General features: G+C 34.3%; 1 protein-coding gene across 3 annotated transcripts in view; it reads right to left on the minus strand.

The window, feature by feature from the left end:
- Positions 1-17,420, minus strand: part of EXOC6B (exocyst complex component 6B) — a 765,574-nt gene that overhangs the window by 226,651 nt on the left and 521,503 nt on the right. For all 3 annotated transcript variants that reach the window (XM_063078345.1, XM_063078346.1, XM_063078344.1), the window contains one exon: positions 12,037-12,178. In XM_063078345.1, the coding sequence (XP_062934415.1) occupies positions 12,037-12,178 (142 nt within the window). The remainder of the gene's footprint in view (positions 1-12,036; positions 12,179-17,420) is intronic.

The following is a 17,420-nucleotide window of genomic DNA, read 5'->3' on the forward strand; positions in this document are numbered from 1 at the left end:
GTTTGTTGCCCTCCCCGTTCTCGGCCGCTGCCGCCTCAGGCTGTTCAGTCGTGGCGCGGCTCGGGCGCTCCTAGGAATCTTCTTTAATGTCGGCCTGAAACCTCAAATCCTGAATAGGGCAGCTGGCTGCCTTCAGCGCGGCCCCGGCCTCCGGGATCCTGTCTGCATCCACAGCAGCCCTGGCGCCGTGTTCCCTGTTTCGAGACTCGCTTTTGCAGCTAAGAAACAGTTCTTTTCCTGCTCCACACTTCAAAGCTGTTGCCTCTGTAAATGAGGCAGCCTCTCCTGCCGGGGGCAAAGTGGCAGTCAGCCCCCACGACTGGCCAGCAGCTGCGGTCCTCCCTTAAGAGATGGCTAGAGGCAAAATGGGGCAATTTCTGGTTCTTCCTAGAATGCCCAGCTCATGAATCCAAGAAAATACAGAACGATAATGAAGCTCTATTTCAGTAACCCCTTGCTGCCTGCAGCTGGATAGCTGAGTGAGCAGAAAACCAAGTGCATAAATTGATATTTCAAGTTTCAGCTGCCCTCATAATCTCACCATATTTTTTTGGTAAACACAAGGGTACTATGAAAAGTTATAGAACCTTGATCCATTGGTCTTTTCCAGAATGCTTTCCATTGCAACCCCCTTGCCAAAGAAGAGTAGCACTCTGCTTTGCTATGCTCTATTCCTTATTGAATCTTGTCCTGTGACTATGATCTAAACATAACATGGGCTCAAGGGTGATAAGCAAGATAATGGAAGGGAAAAGAAGAATTACATCCAGAAGGAAATGTAAGAGTTTTCTAAGGAACCTCAGCAAAAACAGGAAAAACTGTGGATATGCATTTTGCACTACTTCTTCAAGGACGACTAAACATAATTCTGATTGACAACTTAATTACTACAGGGCATCTCACTGGAGAGGCTTGATTTAATGACTAGCTGGTAGTTACTTTCACAGTTTGCTTGGCTGGCTGATGCACATTTGTGTTTAGCACTGGCTTAGTTGCTACTCAAAGACAAGAACTCCCTTTGCATAATATAAACTTCAAGGGCTGCAAAAGAGGAATGATAGCGTGGATCTGTCACATATGCTTTTCTTATGTTTCTCACCAGGGTCCTGAGGACTGTCCTCTCTTCTCTCTCCCTCACATTAGGAAGAGATTGGTAAAAGAATGGCTGAGGTTCTAAGAGAGACTTTCATGGAGAGTAACCAAAGGTGGAAAGCTTACTGTACGGAATTAGAGAGGCAAGGATAGCTGAGCTCAAGAAGTGAAAAAAAAAAAAAAAAAAGAAGTAGGCACAGTTATCCCAACTGGCAGTTGTTTGGGCCTGGTACCTAGGGTTCAGAGAGATTTCTTTATAAAGATTCCTTTGTTCAGAAGCCCCAGTGGCAAAATCACAAGCAAGCCTACTAAGGTTTGCCTGATTAATATTGACTGAAGCATCTCACACCTGAGTTAGAGGACAGCCAGCTATGCCATAAACCCGCATTTATTTTAGTGAATATACATAAAGAGATAGAAATGTCCAAACTTTTCAGAAACTACTAGATACTGACTTTGAGCTAAACTAATTCTTCAGGGATGCAGAAAGCCATGCAATCTTTCAATCAAAGTACGGAAGTGAGTGATAAATTGTGTTTTGCCAGTATTTTAAGTGACAAATTTTGTTTTACCACTATTTTTTAATAACAGTAGGCTCAGTAAGACCATGAATTTATTCTGAAGTTGTTTTCCTAAATTCTGAGGTTAGGCAAAATTTTTATTCGTTTCCTGAACTCTAAAGGTTATAATGGTAAGAATGGTGATATAACAGGTTTTGGAAGCCCTTGCTCCTTTCCAAAATAGTAAACCAAAGCCTAGATTGACCACCAAAGAACAGAGAGAAAATGGTAAGATGCATTCTATTACCTTCCTGTTCAAGTACCCAGTTTATTCTTTGCAAAAGATTCATGGGTCCTGAGAAATGATGGATTACGCTAAATTTAAAATGATGCAACTGCTGCTACATTTCCTTGCAACCAGATGTGCCCTGGATTTGGCTTAATTATGTTATATTTCTAATGTACCAATCTTTGGAATAATTTCAGGACTGAGCAGATAACTAAAAACTGTAAATATTTAACATTATGATGGAGTTTGGATGTGTTGTCCCCTCCAAAACTCATGTGGAAATTTGATCTCTAATGTGGCAGTGTTGGGAATGGATTGAGTCATGGGGCAGATCCCTCATGAATGGATTAATGCTCTCCCTGGAGGAGGAGGGGTAGTGAGTGAGTTCTCTATTAGTTCCCACACTGATAGTTGATTGTTTAAAGGACCCTGGCACCTCCTCTCTCTCTCTCTCTCTCTCTCTTACTTCCTCTCTCCATGTTATCTACTTGTACCAGCCAGCTGCCTGCCGCTTTTCCGCCATGAGTAGAAGCAGTCTGAGGCCCATGCCAGATGCAGCTGTCCCAGAACAGTAAGCCAAATAAAGCCCTTTCCTTTATAAATTACCCAGTCTCAGGTATTTCTGTCATAGCAACACAAAACAGACTAAAACACATTATAACCATAAAAGAGTAGAAGTGGGGAAGAAAATAAGAAAGCACATAGACATATGGATAAAGAAATGATAATTGTAATAAATAAAATTTCCATGTCTGTTTACACATGATTTCACATATATTATTTCATGTGACTTCTTAATAGTACTGTAGCAGGGATTATTATCTCTAGTTTATTGATGGGTTCAGGGAGGTTAAATGAGTTGATTCATTCACTCCCATGGCTTGGAATTATCATGAAGATACATGCTGAAGTTTCCAAATCATCTCTATCTTATAACTGGTCTCTGAGACTCCTGATAATTGCAGAGCTCCTTCTGCAAATGAAAATCTAATCAAGTCAATTTCCTATTTAAAATCCATGATTTATCATTTTGATATCTCCAGCATAGTATTCTGCACAGAATAAGGGCTCCACGTGTATTTGTTGAATAAATAAACACATTACTGATTTAACGCTGATAACAAGTGGTTGAGCTGGAATGTGAATCTGACCTCCTTATTTTGAATACACAAAGAGAAAGCTTAGGAAATTCCAAATCCAGACACAGACTGAACATCCCAGAGCATGAAAGAGACAATAGCCCCAGTTAGATCAAGGAGATAAGTATTAGACAATCAAGACCTGCTGGTGTTTTAAACCCAGTTTCTCTGCCAGTGTTCCAATATCCAAAACCAAATATAGGACATACAAATGAATGGAGATGTAAGATGAAATCCATACAAAGCAAAAAAACTCAGAGGTCACTGTTAATTTTTAAAGGAAAAGAGATAATTTCTTCATACTCCCTAAATTTCTAATGACTTCCCTTAAATATACTTGGTTTGGTAGCCTGTCAGTAAGAATTACCCAACAATAACATTCCTGTTAGATAATGGTACCTTAAATATTTCGTTAGTTACCATCTCTAGAAAACAGCTGAGCTAAGTGACCAAATCTTACAAAAGCGTCAGAGAATTAGAAAATCACCAGTTTTGGACCACATCTTTCAAGAAAACTGTATAAGTTTCACAGAATACTAAGAATCAAAAGTTAATTACTTATACCAAATTAAATGGCATCTCCAAACCTAACTGATTCACAAACTATAGACAAAGTTTCAAGTGGTCTGCAAAAGACCTTCTGAGAGTTGCTAGATATATGCTAACTGCTGCTGCTGATGATGATGATGAAGATCATCATCATGATAATGATAACAACAGGAGCAGCTACTAATATTGCATATTTAGTGCTTTACTACATGAAATCCTTTTATGCATTATCTCACTTAATCCTGACCCCTACGCCTATAATATTAGGTACTATTATTATTACTATTTCATAAATGTGGCTGAAAGTGGTTAAATAATTTACACATGGCCACACTAAATGTAAGTGGTGACTTGAATGTATTCTGTCAAGCTGACTCTATAATCTTTGTTCTTAATAACTACACTATACTAGTTGATTATCTCAGGCTTGTGGTAGTGTATATAATTCCTCTATGCATTTGAGATCTAAGAAAATAGCAGCCCAGGCCTCAGAGTCCAACATTCAAGGTACATTCACATTCTATCTTGTCCAGAGTTTGATTTCTTTCAAGACATATACAGTTCTTCCAAGGACTAACAGACAAAAAGAGAAAATACCTCATGCACACACCAATGGGTAAAAAGATGTAAGTGTTAATTATCTTGTCATTTGGAGCTGCTTTTATACGCCTCTGTACAGTTACTTGAATTTTATGTATCATTTCTTTAAGATATTTTTATAGACCACTGAGCATCTAAAGAAAAAAAAATGAGGGGGGTGGTATGGGGAAAGACAGAGAATAGAGTTCTTTCTTTTAAAGTAAAATAAATGTCCATGGAAAGTTTCTTGACAGATAAATTACTGCTAATCAGAAATGAAACATTAAATTCTAAATCAATGAACCCTAGTGGCTCCACAATATATGGAAAAAATTTCAGTGCTTGTATTATGGTTGTTAGCTGTACTTTGATGCCCTTCAAATGTTAACTGCAAGGTGATCCTAAGTCTGAAAGACTATTACAAATATTGAATGCCTTTTCAGATAACATACTGGCTCTCTGGAAGGAACTCCTTTTATATGGTTAACAAATTCCATTTTTACCTTTTCATTAAGTTATCTTTCCAACCTCTTAGTCTTAACAAAAACTGGCTTCCACTAAGGATGCTGATTCTCCTATAGTTCTCTCAAGTAGAAGCTACTCATTCTTCTAAATAAAATGTTCTTCAGAATCAGGCTAAGATGAGCATTTTTCTTACTTTTCAGTACTTCTTCCAGAACATTACTCCTCCTCAAGGTGCATATATTTCAGCTTTATCATCCTCCATCCCTCTTTATCTCTTAGCTCTATAAAAAAATGCTTGATTTTCCTATGGGCCATAATGAGCTAATAGGCAGAGGACTAGTCTTCTCACTGTAAAAAAAACAAAAACAAAAAACAAAAACTGGAAAACTGGACAAGAAATCAGAAAGAATGGTTTTAGATGTTAGACAAGAGGTAATGCAGGACTATGGTTCCACAGAGACTATGATCCTGAGAGAAGGAAAACCAACCAGGTGAGCCTGCCTAGAGGCAGTTTCCAGGCTGTGATACAAAGCAGGCAAAGGAAGGGAATACAAACAGAACATAGCTGTCTTACTGAGTTGAAAAGACAGAGAATAGAGTCCATGAGGCCAAGGCAAGTAGTATTTTCAGGGGGGAGCACCAGAGAGGAGAAAGCTGCAAAAAAACACTCATGAAAACTACAAAAGGGTCCCATTGGATATTTGGTGGAGTACTAATTTGTGCATGTATGAAAAGAAATTACCCAAGGCTGGTGGAAAAAACACCAGAAATGAGTAGGCAAAATAATTTAAGCTCTTATAGAGCTGGCATACTTTGTGTTCCCACCAGCCAGAGTTGAAAGATCTTCAGATATCCAGAGCTTTAGGCAGAATCCTCCAAAGGGCATTGCTTTAGAATTGGGGTTAAATTAGACCTAAACGAAAGGCTACTATGAACTTACTATATGCTTAAGAGCATGCCTTGAATGGATCCAACCAATCCCAAGTAATTTAATGCACAACAGAACAAAATCTAATCCTATTTAAAGAAATACAACAAAATGCAGCACCCAACAACATAAAATTTAAAATGTCAGGAATCCAATAAACATTACCAGTAGTACAAAGAAACAGGAAAATATGACCTATAACCAGGAGGAAAGAAGAAATCAGTAACAGAAGTAGACCTGGAAAATATACAGCTGATGAAACTGGTAGAATAGGACCACTAAAATAGCTATTATAAAATTGTTCCATATGATAAAGAAGGAAGAGGAACACAAGCATTATGGGGAGAGAAATGAAAGATATAAAAAAGAATCAAATGAGGTTCATATAGATGTAAAAAAGCGATAACTGAAATAAAAAAATACATTGGAGTAGATTAACAGCAGATTAGATACTGCAAAAGGAAAGAACTGGAAGACAAAGCAATGGAAACCATCTAAAATGAGGCACATAGAGAAAAAAAGATGATCTTTAAAAAGTGAACAGAGTATCAGTAACAATATGAAGTGGTCTAAAATACACCTAAAGGGAATTTCAGAGGGAAGGGAGAGATAGGAAAAAAATTTGATGAAAGAATGGCCAAGAACTTTTCAAATTTAATGAAAAATCATAAACTTATACAACCATGTTCAATGAATTCTAAGCAGAATTAACCTATAGAATACCACAAAAAGACACAGCATAATGAAATTGCTGAGAACCAGTGATGAAAATCTCAAAAGTAAGGAAAAGGAGACATCATATGTACAGAGAAAAAATGATAAGGATAAAAATAACAATAGACTTCTCATCAGAAACTATACTGGCCATAAGAGAATACACAGAAATCTTTAAAGTATTAAAAGAAAAAAAGGTCAATTTAGAATTCTTTATACAGTGAAAATATCTTTCCAAAATGAAGGCAAAATATTTGGTCAAAAAAAAAGTTTAGAGAATTTAACACAAGAGGAATTGCACTATAATACACAATACAGGAAGCTCCTCAGCAAAATAAAAATATTGGATGGAAATCTGAATCTACACAAAGGCATAAAGAATGTTGGATATAGTAAATATGTGGGTAAATATAAAATATATTTTAATCACTTATAGATATAATTAATAATGATTTAAACCACAAATAATGGATTGAGGGGTTCACAGACTATGCAGAAGTGATATGCATGATAATAGTAACATAAAGGACAAGAGATACAGAAAGAAAACTATACTGTTGTAAGATCCTCACACTAATACAAAATGGTATAATATTATTTCAAAGTATTCTATGCTAAATAAAAGATGTATATTGCAAATCCAGTAGCAATAACTAAAATAAAAAACAAAGTTATAGGCTAACAAGCCACAGATCACATAAAATGAAAAAAAAAAAAACCCAAAAGACTTAATCTAAAGGAAAGCAATGAAAGAGGAAAAATGGGACAAAATATGGATCGGAAAACAGAAAATATCAGAACGACAGATTTAAATCCAGTCATATTGAAATTTACATTCAATATAATGGTCTAACAAACCCAATTAAAGATAAGAGACTGTCATATTGGATAAAAAAGCAAGACCTACCTATATGTTTTGTACACTTTAGATTATATATTTTTAAAAGTGAAAAGGATGGAAAAGAATATACTTATGCAAACACAAACCATAAGAAAGTTGGATGGGACTATATTAGTATCACACAAAGTAGGTTTTTCAAACAAAGAATATCATTAAGGATGAAGATGGGCATTTTACAATAATAAAGATGTCAATACATCAGGGAAACATAACAGTTCTAAGTTTGTATGCAACTCTAACAGAGCTTCAAAAATACGTGAAACTGATAAAATTGAAACTAATAGAATTGAAATCCATCAATATAAATGGAGATATCAATACTCTTATCAGTAATTGATAGAACAAGTACAAAGAAAATCAGTAAGAATATAGGAGACTTTAATAACATTATCAACCAATTTTACCCATTTGATATTTATATAATACCTTATACAGGAACAGCAGAATACACACTCCTTTCAAGTGCAAATGGAACATTTACCAAATCAGACCAACCATATATTGGGTCATAAAACAAGTCAATAAATTTAAGAGAATTGAAATTATACAAAGTATACTCTCTGATCAAAAAGAAAGCAAATTAGAAATCTACAGTAGAAGTATACCTATAAAAATTTCTAAATACTTGGGAAGTAAAAAACACACTTCTGAATAACCCATAGGTCAAAGGAGAAAACACAAGAAATTTGAGAATATTGAATTGAATATAAATCAAAACAACGTATCAAAATCTGTGGACTGCTGCTAAGTAGTACTTAGAGGATAATTTCTAAGATTAAAATGCTCACATGAAAAAGAAGAGAATCTCAAATAAATTATCTAAGTTTCCACTTAAAGAAACTAACAAAAGAAGAGCAAAACAACAAAAAGTAAGTAGAAGAAAGGAAATAATAAAGATAAGGAGAAAAAAATTAGACAGCTGGAAATTGGCTAGGCATCTATCTCTCTGTTGACATAGTCTCAGGCCATCTTCATGTGATGTCTCCACATGAGCTGGTATGGGCTATCTCAAAGCACAAAGGCCTCAGGCTAGCTGGACTTCTTACACACCAGCTAACCAAGGAGACAGAGGCTGCATTGTTTTTTTATGACCTAGCCTCACAAGTCACAAAGGGCCACAAGCTTGTGCAGATTCAAGGGGAGGGAAATTACATGCCATCTCTTAATGAGGTAGTATCAAGGTTCTAGAAAAATATGAGGTAAAAAAGATTGTTGTAGACATCTTTGAACAATATAATCAGAACTATAGATCTGGCTTGACATATTATTATTTCCCTTTAACTTAAAGAACTACCTTTTACATCTGTTGTGGTACAGATCTTCTGGTGACAAATTCTCTTAACTTCTGTTTTTTATTTTACTTTTATTTTTGAAGGATATTTTCACAAGATACAGTTATAGGTTGACAAGTTTTTTGTTTTTCTTTTAGTGCTTGAAAGATGTCATTCTACTACCTTCTGATTTGTACTTTCTCTGATAAGAAGTTAGCAGTAACTCTTATCATTGTTCTTCACTATGTAATATGCATTTCCTTCTTTAGCTGCTTTTAAATTTTTCTCTTTATCATTGCTATTTAGCAATAGGACCACAATGTGCCTTAGTGTGGCTTTCAGTGGGTTAATACTTTTTTTCAAATCTGGAAAAATTTTCAGCTGCAGTCACGTATTATGTCCATCTTATCTTTTAAATTACTGAATATATTATATTAAGTTTTCTTAAGGCCCTGTTTCCAATGTCCAACATCTGCGTCATCAGTAGTTCTATTTCTATTGCTTATTTTTTCTTCTGTTATGGGTCACATTTTCCTGCTTTTATGCATGTCAAATTTTAGCTTTTTGCTAGAAAATTATGGATGCTATGTGGTTGACAGTGTTGAATTTTTTTGTATTCCTCTTGCTTCAGAGTGAGTTTTATTTGGAAGGCATTTATTTTATTGGTGGAGGAGTTTTATCTCATCAAGTCTTGTTATTAGGTATTATAGGGTGGGTCAAGAGTAGCTCTTCGGGTTAATATTTAAAATATACAAGGAACTCAAACAATTCAATAGCAAGAAAACAAATAACCCAATAAAAAATGGACAAAGGACCTGAATAGCCATTTCTCAAAAAAAAAATATATATATAAATGGTCAACAGTTATATAAAAAATCACTAATCATAAGGGAAATATAAATTAAAACCATAATGAGATATCATCTCACACCTGTTAGGATGGCTACTATCAAAAAGACAAAATATAACAAGTGTTGGATAGGATGTAGAAAAAAGGAAACACTTTTTGGTGGGAATGAAAATTAGCACAGCCAATATTGAAAACAGTATGAAAGTTCCTCAAAAAATTAAAAATAGAAGTACCATATGACCCAGCAATTCTACTACTGGGTATATATCCGTAGGAAATGAAATTAGTGTGTTGATAAGATATCTGCACTCACATGTCCACTGCAGCATTATTAACATAGCCAAGATATGATATCAACCTAAGTGTACATTGATGGATGAATGGATAAAGAAATATGTTATATACACAATGGCATACTATTCTACCTTAAAAAAGAAGGAAATCCTGTCATTTGTGATATGGATGGACCTGGAGGACATTCTGTTAAGTGAAATAAGCCAGGCACAGAATGACAAATACTGCATAATCTCACTTATATGTAGAATCTAAAAAAGTTGAACTCATAGAAGTAAAGAATAAAATGGTGGTTACTAGGCACTGGGGTGGGGGTGGGGATTAGGGAAATGTTGGTCAGAGGGTACAAAATTTCAATTAGATGGGAGGAATCAGTTCAAGACATCTATTGTACAACATCTACTGTATGTATATCTATTGACTATAGTTAATAACAATGTAGAGTTGTCCCTTGGTATCTGTTGGGGATTGGTTCCAGGACCTCCCATGGATACCAAAATCAATGGATGCTCAATTCCCTTATATAAAATGGTGTAGTGTTTGCATATATAGCAAGCAATCTGTACCATCATCCCATATACTTTAAATCATCTCTAGATTTCTTATAATCCCTAAAACAACATAAATGCTATGTAAATAGTTGTTACACTATATTTTTTAGGGAATAATGATAATTTAAAAAGTCTGTGCATGTTCAGTGCAGAAGCAACCATCCATCTTTTTTCCCTGAATATTTTCCATCTGTGGTTGGTTGAGTCCATGAATGTGGAACCCATGGATATGGAGGGTTAGCAGTACTATATTCTAGAAAATTGCTAAGAGAAGAGATTTTAAGTGTTCTAGCCACAAAAAAAAAAAAAAAAAAGGAAAGAAAAGAAAAGAAAAACACAAGTATGTGAAGTAATGCATACATTAATTAGCTCAATTTAACCATTCCAAAATGTATACATATTTCAAGACAACATGTTGTACATGATAAATATACACAATTAAGGGAAAAAAAAAAAAGAGTAGTTCTTACTCAACAGCTTCAATAGCACCCTTAAGACTTAACTTTCTGGGGTCTTACTGAATGCACAAGCTGTTTAGCTGGTCTCCCCACTGTGGTGGGTTAGAATTCCAATGTCTCCTAGTACTCAGGGACCTCTGGCATCCCTCTTCATCTCACAGACCCCCAGTGGTTATCCTCTGCTAAGTCTCACAGTTTCACCCTACATATGGCCTTGTTCTGTCTGCTGTCCAATGATGTACGAAAAGGGTTCCCTCATATAGTTTATCCAATTTTACAGTTGTTAAGGGCAAAGGGGTGACTTTGATACCTTTCACTCTGTGATGGCTGGAACTGGAAGTCCCATTAATACATTTTAAAATTAAGAATAGCATAGCCAATAAAATCTTTCAATAAAAAGATTAAATTAAAATTTCCAGCTATCAAAAGTTAACCAAGGGAAACAATAAGCAGTTAAAATAAAAAGGTTGAACAGAAGTGTCAGCAGACTCATGTGATTTTCCACTATTTTAATTTTCTTATAATCAGAAAAAGAATTCCAGAAGTCATGTCATATTTTGTACATTTTCATTTCTCACTGATAGCACAGTAAACAACACTTTAACCAAAGCCTAATTTTGTGTTCAAATCTGAGTGGACGATTCACGATGAGTCAACTACACCACTGTTCCTCTTTCACTTTGCCAGATACTCAATCTCCTAGCCTCCCTTAATGCTAGAAGTGACCACATGGCTGTGTTTTGATCAATAAGACAAACAGGGAATTTGCTAGGGATCTCCTGAAAAGATTTTTATTTTCTTTATAAAAGAAATAGGTGAGACTGACCCCTTTTCCTGTCTTGAATTATACAACTATAATGTATATGAGAATGAAAAGTCCACACTCTAAGCACAGCAGAGAAGAAACAAAGAGCTTGGGTTCATGATGACATCACTGAGCAACTAAACCAATACAGCAACTGACTGCCTCTGAGAATAATAAAACATGTTTGTTTAAACCACTCTGTCTGATGTTTTCTATTTCCCATAATAGAAAACATTTCCAACTGATTAATGCACACACCATTTGTTCTCCTGACTAAGAAGAGTTTGCAGATAAGATACAGTTAGTTTGAAAATAGAATATGAAAAGTAAACGTTTGGGAACTGCATTCTTCTGAAGTCTTTGGACCAGTCAGGTTTCCTTTGGTGTCTATAAAATGCATACCTGCCTTATATCCACTTCTAGATTGCAAACTTCCTTGTGGCCATGTAGCCATGGAGCTTCTCTGTTCTAAACATGGGTCTAAACACTTTTGAGTGCTCAAATTAGCTGGCTGATAGACTCTTTTTCTAGATGTCCTATAAGTTATCTCTGTCATCTAGGTAACCTTACAGACCTAAAACACTTTTTTTTTTTTAAAAAAAGTGAATATGCAGGTAAGACAAACAAGCAAAGGGATGGTTCATGTCTTACGTTCACATTCTCTGACATCCAAGTTGAACTGCTGTAAAGCTCCCAAGGTGAGCTGCCTTACTTCAGCTTCCAGCAAAAGTTGCATCAAGGATGTGGCTAAGTGCTTGCAAGCTGACATACACGCTGTCTGGGCCACCTTTCCCTGAAATACAAAGAATAAACAACAAAGTTAATGGATTAAGATGAAATTCCAACAAAGATTAAAATCACTTATTTTTCAGTTAGAAATTTCTCTAAGGTTCTCCTCATTATGATAGTCCTGCATTCACATAATCTTGGAATTAAAGCATCTGATGGAAATCATCTTAAATATTAACTCCATCATTATTAGTCATGACAGCTATAACACTAAGCTGAAATTCACAAAGCCCTGCTACTAAGAAGCACTTTTTTTCTAAATTGACAATAAACAATATTCAAAAATCTTAATTATACTGAGATAGAATATTCCACAGAGAATAAATTTCAAAAAGTCCCTTCCAAAAAAAATTCTTAAAAAGCAAATGTAAATAATAACCTCTAACTTTATCAGTGCTTTATGATTTTACACATACAAAATGACTGGCAATTTTTTTTTGCATCTGGCTGGTGGAGGGATCAAACACTGGACGTTGGTGTTATCAGCAGCACTCCCTAACGAGGTGAGCTAACCAGCCAGCCACTAACACATGTAAAATGAAAAGAATAATTTAAAACAAAACGATTACCTGAAAAAAAAATTAAAAGAATGATTTTTGTTTTCTTAGAAAATACAGAGATTTATTAATATAAACTTAAGCTAATTTTTAAAATACGGATTTTAAAATTAGTATTTTACCATCTTCTTTAAAGGACTCAAAGTACGTTACATTTAATGAATTACATCTTATTCCCAGGTCTAAGTTACATATCATAGAAGATATATCTACTTTTTCTAGATACATATAAATTTTATTTCTAAGTTATTTATCATCTCTTCTGAAAAACAGGATGATATATAGTCGTCCCTCATTATCCATGAGGGATTGGTTCCAGGACTTCCCATGGTTATCAAAATTCATGGATGCTCAAGTCCCTTATATAATATGGCCTAGCATTTCCATATAACCTATACACATAGTCCCATAAACTTTAAATAATCTCTAGATGTACAGATAATACCTAATACAATGTAAATACTATGCAAATAATTTTTTATACTGTATTTAAATTTTTTTTGTTTTATTATTTATTTATATTTTTGATCTCTAATTGGTTCAATTGTGGATGTGGAATCAGCATATATAAAGTACCAACTATGTTTTTAAAAGTCTGGGTTTTCAAATTAGTCAGTGAATCCTTCTTTTTTGAAATTATGATGTATTTTAGCCATACGCAAAGTTATATAGAACCATATGCTAGACATTTTTGTATCCATTAAACATTATAAATACAGTTTAAGTCCCTGTGTGACCTCCTTAATCATTTTCCTTCCTCTTCCTGGAGATGACCATTATTGGTATTAGGTATTCCTTTTGCATTTTAATATTACTATTATGACAAGTATATAACCTGAAATAATACATTGTATTATTTTACATTTTGAAACTTTCTATAATATCATATTGTATGTGTAACTTCTGCAACTTGCTTTTTCAGTTTAATATTATGAATGTGAAGATTTTTTAATGTATCTGTAGTTTATTTCTTCAATTGTTCCATAGTGTTCCTTTTTGGGACTTTTTCACAATTTATTTGCCCATTTTTCCATGGTTGAAGATTTAGGTTGTTTGTTTGTTTGTTTTCTTTCTTTTGTGTCTGTTATAAACAGAATAAGTCACAGAGTAATAACACAGGTAAGAGATCATAAAAAACTAGAGTCTGACTACAGTGTCCTTTTTATATATGTTTTATTGGGCCAGGGCCTTCCACAAAAGTAGCAGGCTTTAAATAAAATAAATAAATAGAGCTATAATAACTTTTTAAAATCTCTATCCTTTTATATGCATTGGATAATTCCTTTAGGATTATTTATCAAACCTACTAGCATTATCAAAAATATGATTCATAACAAACATGCATATATACGAAGAGGAACATACGCAGAAACCAGATTCTACCTATAAATGGTTCTGCTTAAGGTATGTTCTGATTGACATTGTTCCCAGATATTTCTGAGACTATAACTTCATTGCATAATCATCAGCAGTGAGTACTATTATAAATTTTTCTACTAATTAAACAAAAGAGATATTTTATGGCTTTTATGTCTTTGATTAGTTTGTGCAATTGAATATTTTCTAAATTTGTATTTATTTGACTAAAATCTTATTTTGTAGTATGAAAATAACAAACAATAATCTATTGTAGTATACACACTATAAATGTTCTTCATCTATATGGTTTGGTTTGTATTTTCTGATGATCCATACTCTGGATAATGTAAAACAAGAAATGCAACTACTTAAGTTAGGGAGTAATTTAGAAATCAAGTTAGTAAAGAGGCAATGGAGGCATAAGAATCCTAAAGAGAAAAGTCACATTATAAGAGAAATCCACATTAAATGGATTGCTTTCAATTAAACTCACTAGAAACCTGAGATAGGCACCTCCAAGGAGCAATAGGGCTCAACATAGTTGTCTGGCTATGCCCAGTGTGGACTCTTAGAAGGTATAGCTCAAAGGTGTAAGACTTTCTGTGGTTTTCAAAAATGAGAGTAGGAATAGAATGAAGGAATAGCATAAGACTAAAGCAGATATTCAGAGACAGCCTGATAGACCAGAAGCCAGAGGAAAGGGAAAGGAACTATCATTTCTTGGGCATTACTATACACGATATGTGCTATGCTTAGTCAATTGACATCTTAGGTCATTTCATTTAATCCTCATAATCATCCCAAGAAGTTAGTATTATTCTTTTCTTGTAGATAAAGAAACACTTAATGAGCTTAAGAAGTTTAGACAAACTGCTACAGTCATCTGGTATTTCTACTCAGTCCCAAATCTGTGTCTTTCTACTAAACAATCAGCTAAAAAGAAGTGACATATTACACTGTATTAGTGTACTACACGGACACAGTAGGCAAAAATAGTTCCAGAGAGTAACAGGGGGTTAATACATTATCCAAGACAAAGGATAGACCCAAACAGATAAGGTAGTGGTAGTTTAGGAACTAATTCTTCAAATATTGAATATCTGCTGGGGCATACTTTTTAACTTGTGGCCTAACATCCTCATATGTCCCATCATAAAAGACCCAACAAGCTAAGCATGGAGATGCTGAGAAAATCAAAGAGCTAAAAGCTCAGTAAAGCTGAAGGCTGAGAAGATAGCATTTGAAAGGCTTGTTTCAGTGACCAAAATAGATTGCCAAGGAGAACCAAATCTGACCTGGTAAAATGAAAATAAGATTGCTCAGAGTTAGGAAGTACCAATTTTGAATTTTTACCTCCACCAATTTATTAGCTGTGTGATTTTAGGTAAATTATTTGACATCTATTACTCATTATTCATCTCAAAATATTAAATAGGTTATTAACCTTAACATTAACATGAAACAGAGACTTGGTTTTCAAGCCTAATCAGTATATTTCAATCAATAGAGCCAAATGTACTTATATATGACCATACGTTATGTTACTCTGACATCCTGGGTTATGTAACTGCCCTCTAATCACTTTTTGCCCTACTTCCCCTCAAACCAACTCTTTACTTCTAAACACAGCTATAATTGTGGAAATGTATGTTTTCATTGTTACATATTTTTCTAATTCTAGAAATAACTTTGGGGCTTTGCTAATTCATAGTTTACTCTACATTCTCTTCCTCATTTTTAGTTTTCATTACCATGCTGTCAATAGGCTTTCCAGGAAAGAATAAACACAGATTCAGGCAATAACAACCTAATAAGTATCTTAATATGAAGCAGACTATTTCTGGGAATGTATAGCCAAAATCACTGGGAAAAGGTAAGAATCTGAAACTTTAAAAAACCTAACCTGGCCAAATATCCTATAAAATTGCCTTTGGATACCTCTAGGAACAGTTTAAAATCAATCATAATCACACATAGGCTATTCAACTCATGAAGCTATGACAGTATCAGTGGACAGAGACTACACAACAATAAAGATAGAATAAAGAGGAAAAATAAGCTTAGTATCATCATCATATTTTGAATACACAAAGAACCTGGGATGCAGAGATAGTTGGGACATGAAGTCTTACAAATAACTCTATAGGCAACATCATGCTACCTGTTAATGTGTTTATAATATTTATGTACTCCAAGACAGTCAATAAATATCAACTACATGAAATAAAAGTCAACTAACAAAGCAAATAAGAAGTTCATAGTATTTCTCAAACCAGTTACAAAGCCTTTTTGTAAGTTTTGGGAAGGGCAGAGGATTTAACTGGTGAGAAAATTCATGATACTAATTCAAAGCCAGGCTTATTAACATAGTGAGAACAACAACCGGGCATGAGTTAAGGCCCATAAAAATTCTTTTTTGATTTTTACTAGGTAACTCTTTGGTAAACAAATCAACTCACTTCCTTCAACAATATATCACAGATTCATATTCTATAATTTTAATTACCCGCCTTACCTCCTGCTCTCTTTCTATTTACTATTCTACATATTCAACTTGTACCATAACACTGTGCACTGGATAATGCACTGCACTGTCATTTCATGCATGTACACTATCTTAAAAAGTACATGTAATGCTTGAGACAAACAAATATGGAAAAACAACATACCAAAACTTATGCGATACATAAAAAGCAGAGGAGCGTTTATAGCAATAAATGCCTACACCAAAAAAGAAGAAAGATCCCAAATAAACAACCTAACATTATACCTCAAGAAAGTAGAAAAAGAGCTTACCAAGACCAAATGAGTAGAAAAAAAGAAATAATAAATATTAGAGCAGAAATAAATAAAATAGTACCTAGAGAAGCAATAGAAAATATCAACAAAACTAAGAGTTGGCTTCTTGAAAAGGCAAACAAAATTGACAAACCTTTAGCTAGACTAACTGAAAAAGAGAGAGAGGACAAATAAAATCAGAAATGAATAAATATGTATTGCAACTGATACCACAGAAATAAAAAAGATCATAAGCGACTACTATGCACAATGGCAAACCAACAAGTAACCTAGAAGAAATTGGTAAATTTCTAGACATACAACCTACCAAAATTGAATCATGAAGAAATAGAATATCTGAATAGTCCAATGACAAGTAAAAAGATTGAATCAGTAAGCAAAAATCTCCCACCAAGGCAAAGTGCGGGGGCTGATGGCCTCGCTGGTGAATTCCACCAAATATTTAAAGAACAAATACCAACTCTTCTCAAACTTCTCCAGAAAGTTGAAGAGGAGGGAACACTTCCAAACTCATTATACAAGGCCAGTATT

This window comes from Cynocephalus volans, chromosome 14, assembly GCF_027409185.1.
Source record: "Cynocephalus volans isolate mCynVol1 chromosome 14, mCynVol1.pri, whole genome shotgun sequence".
Classification (NCBI taxonomy): Eukaryota; Metazoa; Chordata; class Mammalia; order Dermoptera; family Cynocephalidae; genus Cynocephalus; species Cynocephalus volans.